An 8,497-nucleotide genomic window follows, 5' to 3' on the forward strand; every position below is an offset into this window, starting at 1 on the left:
GCACTGACATCGGCTCAGACCTGCAGACCCTCTGAGGGCCTCTCACCTTTTCTAGAGCTTTTGGCATCAGTCATCCAATGGACAAGGTCTGAGAGTCCCAGACTCAGGGCTGCTGCCTAATCTTAATTCTCTTGTAACTTGGAGTCCAGGTTCCCTTCTACCCAACTGTAAGCTTCTCAGCAGCAGGAGCCTATGCCTCAGGCCTTTATCCACAGAAAGTCCTCAAAAAAGTTTACTGTTGTTGTGGATAATGGGTGTTTTAATCAGAACCTGCTGGGTTGTAATAGAAACTGAAATAAGCTTTATTTAAAAAAGAAATTTATTAACCTGTGTAACTCAAAGGCCCCGACTCTATCCAGAGATTTACTCTCTGGGTGTGGATCTGTTTTTTAATTTCTTCTGCATGGGCTTCATTCTCAGGTAAGCTCTCCAGGTCAGATGGCAAGATGGCTTCCAGGCTTACATTCCACTGGTTTAGTACCATCTGGGAAAGAGAATTCCTATTGTTCAGAGTTCCAGAAAAAGTCCTAGAAGAGTCTCTCATTAGCCTGGTTTGGGTCATGTGCCCATCCTGATGCAGTGGCTATGCCTAGGGAGATAGAATGCTCCTGGACTGCTGGAAGAAAGCATCCTAGATGGATGACCAGGTAGGGGTGACATGTCCTCACCTAGATCTAGGATGGGGTTTTCTTCCCTCAACCATATGGATTGGGGGTGGTTCTCCAAAGGAAATAGCTGACTGGGAGCACTTAGGAAAAGAACGGTTGGACACACAAAGCGAAAGATGTAGATTATTAGGATTTTGAGTGCACAGCTTCAGTGAGGACCTGAAGATCCTGTGGGTCAACTTCCACATTAGAATCATAGGGGAACCAGTTTGCCCTGGCTGGGGGAGGAATATGTACTCTCAGAGCCTGGGTAGCTCCCCAGAGACAGAAAAAGGATCCTAGGAAGTCTCTGCTCAGTTCTGGCTCTCATGAGCTCAGGAAGATTGTGATTCGGTTAGCCTAGGGTAAAACCTTTCTTTTTCAGAGCTCCATTTGTGCACAGTCAAGGTTGAAAAAAATTCCGCTCTATGAAATAATGTTCTACTGCAGCAAGGAGGATTAAGATGGGCTCTTCAGGACAATGGCCCCTGTGTTAGGATTGGAATGTTTCTCCTTCTCTGTACAACTTTTCAGAAAATGGTCACTGGGGTTTACTTGGGGGCTGAGGATGGGTGGGTGAACTGTGGGCAACCCCAGTGGGTCAAAAGCCCCAGAAAACAGCAAAAGCCACTGTTTACTGAATGTCAACTGCAAGGCAGGCACTGTGCTTTGGAACTTCACACATGGAAGTCCATGTAAGTTTTCAGTCTTTATAACAATCCTTCCATCATTAACATTAGATCTGTTTTACAGCTGAAGAGAGATAAGAAAAGCCTGGCCAAGATACCCCACCAGGGAGTAGCAAAATGGGCATTCAGACCTAACACATCTGACTCTGACTGGCCTGGCCATTCTGCCCTGCAGGAGGCTTTTGCTTCTAATGGACAACTCGGTACCTTGGAGTGGGCCCCCACCAGGTCCTAGCGTTTGGGTTGGGGAGCTCAGATTTAGAGAACAGAGATAAGGGTGCCCTGGTTCATTGCTGGATTCCCTAAGCCGATTTGTGTGTGTGTAGAATACAGAGGGATGAAGCCGAAGATAGTTACATCCTCCTCCCCCATTTTACACCCTCAACCCCGACTTCCTGAAGCTGTTTGGGTTCAGGGAGACCCTAACCCGCCCCACCCCTTCCCTCCCAATGTCGTCAGCACCCTCCTTCCACACACACACTTTCTGCTTTCTTTTTAAATTCAGAAAAACACCACCTCCCCTGGATTCAGAGCTAGAGCAGAAGCCTTCCCCAACAGGAATCCCCGTTCTGTTTTGGGTGCGCACTTGAGTGGGGGAGCGGGGACGCAACGGGGAGGGCTTCCCCGTTTGCGTCTAGCTCCCAGGAGACCTGCTGGAACCTTGCCAGCCTAACCGCCCCCTCCTCCCACCCTCGCCCTTGGCCTGGCTGGAGGAGGGGAGTGTTACCCCGCCCGGGAGTTGCGAGCCTCGGCTGGGGCGGCTCCCCAGGGACTGCAGGGGGAGCCCAGGCTGCGGCGCCTGCTCAGTTACTGCTCACTGCGTCTAAGGCTCCCCCCGCCTGGCGCAGCGCCCAGCACAGGAGCTCGGAGGGGGAGCAAGAAGGCGGCGAAGAGCCTACTCGGCCAGGGGCCGGGGGAACCGAGCTGGAGAGGGGACCTCCAGAGGGCAGCACCAGCTCGCTAAGCAGATCTCTCTTCTCGCCAGCCGGGGGTCCCCAGACAGTCCGTAAGGAAGCCTCCTTTTCGGATTCCCACACTTCTGGCCCCCGATCACCTGTTCTGGTTAAAGGTGGGTCAGTCTCCCACCATCCCAAGGACCACTAGCTCCTAGTGGGAACAGGACTCAGGTTTCTCCAGAGACAATCAGCTTCCCTTGTCCAGCCACCCAAGCGTGGGCTCTTCCCCAGAGGGAACCAGAGAATTGCCTTTCGGTTCTGATGGCGGAGAGGGATCCCGAGGCCCCAACAACCCCACTCCATTGGCAGATGGAGGAGAAGCAGGTGGCCCATCGCTCTGCACAGGAACCATCTGGCTATTATTTTCTAAGCCTCAGTTTCCACCGCGACACCTGGAAAGGCACCATGCCATTGGTCGAGGCCAGGGGTCAGGGCCCCGCCTCTCCTGGGCGGCCTCTGCCCTGGCCAGCCCAGCCACTCCTCCCCTTCGCTCCCGCCCGGCTCCCACGGTCCCAGAGGTGGGCGGGCGAGCCCTGGATGACGGTGGCAGAACTCTAGTCCTCCTCGCCCTCGCCCCCGCCCAGGGCCCGGGCTTTCCCAGCCCAGTCCCCGCCGGGGAACCGCGGTGCGCCCGGAGCCCTCCCCGCCTGGGCGTCCCCAGCTGTAGCGCGCGCGTTGGGCTCCCGGCTTGGAACCAGGGAGGAGGGAGCGAGCCAGGGAGCAGTAAGCAGAGACCCGGAAACGCCATATAAGGAGCAGGAAGGATCCCCCGCCGGAACAAACCTTATTTGGGCAGCGCCTTATTTGGAGCGCCCCGATAAGGCCTGGCTGCTTCCGGCTCCGGGAGGAGGGAAGAAGGCGGAGGGAAGAGGCGGGGGCAACGCCGGGAACTACTGAACAGCTTCGGTCCGGGAGTCCTCGGCTGCGGCTTGAGCACTAAATTTCCTCGAAGCCTGGGCACCTAGGGTGCGGGAGCAGGCGTGGGGCCCAGGTTGCGGGATGGCAGTGCCTACAGTTCTTGGAGAGGGGGCTTCACGTCACTCCGGGTCCTCCAGGCCGGTCTTGCCATATTAGGGCTTCCTGCCTCCCATATATGGCCATGTACGTCACGACGGAGGCGGGTCCATGCCGTTTCAGACCCTTCAAATAGAGGCGGATCCGGGGAGTCGCGAGAGATCCCAGCGCGCAGAACTTGGGGAGCCGCCGCCGCCAGCCGCCGCCGCCGCCAGCTTCCGCCGCCGCAGGACCGGCCCCTACCCCAGCCTCGGTAGCAGCGCCGCGTCTACACCGGCCGGCGGCGAGGGCGAGCCTGCGGACCCCGCCTGCGCTCTCCACAGTGTGCCCCGCGCCCCGCATGTGACCTGGCCAAGCCCCCGTGAGGTGTCCCCCGCAGCTTCGGTCCCCGGCTGCGCCCACCCGCCCCAACACCAGCTCTCCAGCCCGCCGGTCCGGGATGGCGGCAGCCAAGGCCGAGATGCAGCTGATGTCCCCGCTGCAGATCTCCGATCCCTTTGGCTCCTTTCCTCATTCGCCCACCATGGACAACTACCCTAAGCTGGAGGAGATGATGCTGCTGAGCAATGGGGCTCCCCAGTTCCTTGGTGCCGCCGGGGCCCCGGAGGGCAGCAGCGGTAGCAGCAGCAGCAGCAGCGGGGGCGGTGGAGGTGGAGGGGGTGGCAGCAGCAGCAGCAACAGCAACAGCAGCAGCGCCTTCAACCCTCAGGGGGAGGCAAGCGAGCAGCCCTACGAGCACCTGACCGCAGGTAAGCTGTGGCCTACGCCGAGGGCTAGCCCATTCGCCGACATTCTGGCGTCCGGTTCTTCCCCACGGCCTTTGCAGCGCCCCCTTCGCCGCAGGGATGCAAGTGGGGTTTCCCTTCCATTCCTTATATCCCCAGGGTCCTGTTTTAGAGGACCGCCTGAAGACATTCTCCCCACCCCCACCCTGTCCTTAACGGTGCGCAGAGGAGCCAGCTTTTGTTTTGGATGGAGAGCTGTGGGGCTGCGTGGGTGGATGGAGGAGGGAGAGCTTGTTTTGATGAACAGGGCTGCGCCCCCTCCCCCTCCAGAAAGGCTTGCCTAGCCTGCAGCTATCCCCGAGGAAAGGCCGGGATCCTTGGCCCGGGATGTCCCGGCAGCCCGGGGTAGGGGGCGCGCACTAGCCGCGGCCGTTGCGGGGGTACTGGCGGGAATCCCTCGCCCGCGCAGCCGCCGCTGCGGAGCGCTGGGAGCTGCAGTGGAGGGGGATTCTCCGTATTTGCGTCAGCGGTTGTTGAAATGGGTTCTGCGTCTGGACCGGGTCCAGGAACATTTCAATCTGCTGTTATCAATTATTAACCAGCTCAAGAGTCAATGGTAGCTGGCCCGACCTCTTGTCTGGCAGCGTGGGTCTTCCGCGTCTTCCGGTGATTGCTCTCCAGTAACCAGGCCTCTTCCCTCTCTTTCTCCTGCCAGAGTCCTTTCCTGACATCTCTCTGAATAACGAGAAGGTTCTAGTGGAGACGAGTTACCCCAGCCAAACCACCCGGCTGCCCCCCATCACCTACACAGGCCGCTTCTCTCTGGAGCCTGCACCCAACAGTGGGAACACCTTGTGGCCTGAGCCCCTCTTCAGCCTGGTCAGTGGCCTCGTGAGCATGACCAACCCACCGGCCACCTCATCTTCAGCATCATCTCCCGCGGCCTCCTCCTCAGCCTCCCAGAGCCCACCGCTGAGCTGCGCAGTGCAGTCCAACGACAGCAGCCCCATCTACTCTGCGGCACCCACCTTCCCCACACCTAACACTGACATCTTCCCTGAGACACAAGGCCAGGCCTTTCCAGGCTCAGCAGGCCCTGCCCTTCAGTACCCACCTCCTGCCTACCCTGGTGCCAAGGGGGGCTTCCAGGTTCCCATGATCCCCGACTATCTGTTTCCACAACAGCAGGGGGACCTGGGCCTGGGCACACCAGATCAGAAGCCCTTCCAGGGCCTGGAGAGCCGTACCCAGCAGCCTTCGCTCACTCCTCTCTCTACCATCAAGGCCTTTGCCACACAGTCGGGCTCCCAGGACCTGAAGGCCCTCAACAGCACCTACCAGTCTCAGCTCATCAAACCCAGCCGCATGCGCAAGTACCCCAACCGGCCCAGCAAGACGCCCCCCCATGAACGTCCCTACGCCTGCCCTGTGGAGTCCTGTGACCGGCGCTTCTCTCGCTCAGATGAGCTCACCCGCCACATTCGCATCCACACCGGCCAGAAGCCCTTCCAGTGCCGCATCTGCATGCGCAACTTCAGCCGCAGTGACCACCTCACCACCCACATCCGCACCCACACAGGGGAGAAGCCCTTCGCCTGTGACATCTGTGGGAGAAAGTTTGCCAGGAGCGATGAACGCAAGAGGCATACCAAGATCCACTTGCGGCAGAAGGACAAAAAAGCAGACAAAAGCGCAGCCTCTGCTGCCACCTCCTCTCTCCCTTCGTACCCATCCCCGGTGGCTACCTCCTACCCATCCCCAGTTACTACCTCTTATCCATCCCCAGCTACCACCTCATACCCATCGCCCGTGCCCACCTCCTACTCCTCTCCTGGCTCCTCGACCTACCCATCCCCTGTCCACAATGGTTTCCCGTCCCCCTCGGTGGCCACCACATACTCCTCCGTCCCTCCTGCTTTCCCGACCCAGGTCAGCAGCTTCCCCTCCTCAGCTGTCACCAACTCCTTCAGCGCCTCCACTGGGCTTTCGGACATGACAACCACCTTTTCTCCCAGGACAATTGAAATTTGCTAAAGGGAAAGGAAAAGGGAGAAAATGAAACACAAGAGACTTAAAGGACAGGAGGAGGAGATGGCCATAGGAGGGGGGAGGGGTTCCTCTTAGGTCAGATGGAGGTTCTCAGAGCCAAGTCCTCCCTCTCTACTTGACCCCAGGGTCACTGTGGAAGGTCTGTTGGCCAACAATTCTTTCTGTCCACTTCCCTTTCCTCCCCAGTCCCTATTCCCTTTGACTTCAGCTGCCTGAAACAGCCATGTCCAAGTTCTTCACATCTATCCAAAGAACTTGATTTGCATGGATTTTGGATATATCATTTCAGTATCATCTCCATCGTATGCCTGACCCCTTGCTCCCTTCAATGCTAGAAAATCAAGTTGGCAAAAATGGGGTTTGGGTCCCTCAGAACCCAGCCCTGTACTCTTGTACAGTGTCTGTGCCATGGATTTTGTTTTTCTTGGGGTACTCTTGATGTGAAGGTAATTTGCATACTCTATTGTATTATTTGGAATTAGAATCTCACTTTTGGGAAAAAACAAACAAAGAAAAGCCAAGCAAACCAATGGTGATCCTTTGTTTTGTGATGATGCTGTGACGATTCAGTTTGAAGCTTTTTTTTGAAACAGCAGTTCTTGGTATTAATCGGAGCATGTGTCAGAGTGTTGTTCTGTTAACCGTTTTGTAAATACTGCCCGACTGTACTCACATGTGGCAAAATACGGTTTGGTTTTTCTCCTTTTTTTGAAAGTAGTTTTTTTTTTTTTTTTTGTCCTTTTGGTTTAAAAAGTTTCACGTCTTGGTGCCTTTTGTGTGATGCGCCTTGCTGACACGGCTTGACATGTGCAATTGTGAGGGATGTGCTCACCTCTAGCCTTAAGGGGGGCAGGGAGTGGTGATTCGGGGGGAGGCTTTGGGAGCAAAATAAGGAAGGGGGCTGAGCTTGAGCTCCAGTTCTCCAGAATGTAAGAAAACAAAATCTAAAAATCCGAACTCTCAAAAGTCTATTTTTTTAAACTGAAAATGTAAATTTATAAATATAATTCAGGAGTTGGAATGTTGTAGTTACCTACTGAGTAGGCGGCAATTTTTGTATGTTATGAACATGCAGTTCATTATTTTGTGGTTTTATTTTACTTTGTACATGTGTTTGCTTAAACAAAGTGACTGTTTGGCTTATAAACACATTGAATGCGCTTTATTGCCCATGGGATATGTGGTGTATATCCTTCAGAAAAATTAAAAGGAAAATAAAATAGCTGTGGTTGGGTGTGTTTCCTGGGCTAGGGGGAGGCCTTTGTAGTTAGCCAAACCCTCTATCGAGGGGTTTGAGGGACTTTTACGGGGACAAGGATATTCTAACCAGAGATGTGCCCAATGTGTGACACTGGAGTGAATTCTTAGAAAATTGAATGTGGATCTCCTCTTTTTGATACTGGGCTCATTCCTCAATCTGGTGGGCTGTAAGCTTATCTTGATTAATTAAAGTTACAAAAGGCCAGATGTGTAGGTGGCGTAATTGTGGCCAGAGGCAGTACCATTCTGGCCACAAATGTTCAACCAGCCCTGACCACCCCCGCCCCCCCCATCTCTATCTGGGCTTGGCAAACTGTATTCTAGGGAATCCCTGCCATATGCACTTGGGGGAATTAAGGGGTAGGCAGAGGGCACTGGGAAACAGTAACAAAGGTGGGATTGCCTTGGTCTCCCCCTCCTGTCTTCTAGGTCCCCAGAAACCTGAGGGTACTGAAGAAGACTAGAAGAGGCATGGGCTAGTTCTCAAGCCAAGAATCCTTCCAGGAAGAAATCTCATCACTTGCCAGCTGGAGTTGGGATCCTTGGCAGCTTTGTGACACAGGGCAGAGTGGGCAGGAGGCTGGCCTGCTGTCTAAGGTTCCATCTAGCCTAAGTCTGTCCCCATTGCGTGGGAGGCCTTAGGTGCTAGGTTCCTCTGGTCCCCGTCCCTTGAGGGTCCACAATCGTATACAGAGCAATACTCATGGACTCGTGAGCATTTGTCTATCGTGTGAGAGGCCTTGAGCTGGCCACAACAACAATGCAGACTGTTGGCTGGGGAGACAGACATGTAAGCCGAAAATTTTAATGTGGCGTTAGGTTATATAATATGGGCAAGCATGAAGCTCTCAAACCCATCCAGGGGCTTAGGAAAGGTGAAAAAGTTGAATTTGTCAGGGCAAGTAGAAGTCAGCCTGATTGGCTTGTTTCGTGTGTGAGCCAGGGAGGATGGATGGATAGATTCCTGAAGGGAAGCACGGCCTCCAACCTGGATAGGAGTCTTCTGTGACTTGGTCAGACACCCCTTCCATTGGTCAGATGTACAATAGATTTGGAATCTAATAGTTCTGGAATTCCAAGCCTTGGCTCCTCTCCCAACTTCTGACCCCCAAATCAAGAACAATGGAGTTATCTCTTCTATCTAGTATGGATATCAG

The 8,497-nt window shown here is 54.9% G+C and overlaps 1 protein-coding gene across 1 annotated transcript; it reads left to right on the top strand.

Annotated features, from left to right (window-relative positions):
• The first annotated feature begins 3,459 nt into the window (after window positions 1-3,459).
• On the top strand, window positions 3,460-7,302 carry EGR1 (early growth response 1). Its single transcript, XM_005891717.3, has 2 exons — window positions 3,460-4,055; window positions 4,747-7,302. Exons 1-2 carry the CDS (start codon window positions 3,746-3,748, stop codon window positions 6,063-6,065), a joined length of 1,629 nt encoding a protein of 542 aa, XP_005891779.2. The 5' UTR covers window positions 3,460-3,745; the 3' UTR covers window positions 6,066-7,302.
• The last annotated feature ends 1,195 nt before the right edge of the window (window positions 7,303-8,497 follow it).

The sequence above is a fragment of the Bos mutus genome, chromosome 7 (assembly GCF_027580195.1).
Source record: "Bos mutus isolate GX-2022 chromosome 7, NWIPB_WYAK_1.1, whole genome shotgun sequence".
Taxonomy (NCBI): domain Eukaryota; kingdom Metazoa; phylum Chordata; class Mammalia; order Artiodactyla; family Bovidae; genus Bos; species Bos mutus.

Coding starts and splice junctions, on each gene's coding strand:
- EGR1 (XM_005891717.3), top strand. CDS start 3,746: ATGGCGGCAGCCAAGGCCGAGATGCAGCTGATGTCCCCGCTGCAGATC. Junction 4,056..4,746: donor CTACGAGCACCTGACCGCAG/GTAAGCTGTGGC, acceptor TTCTCCTGCCAG/AGTCCTTTCCTGACATCTCT.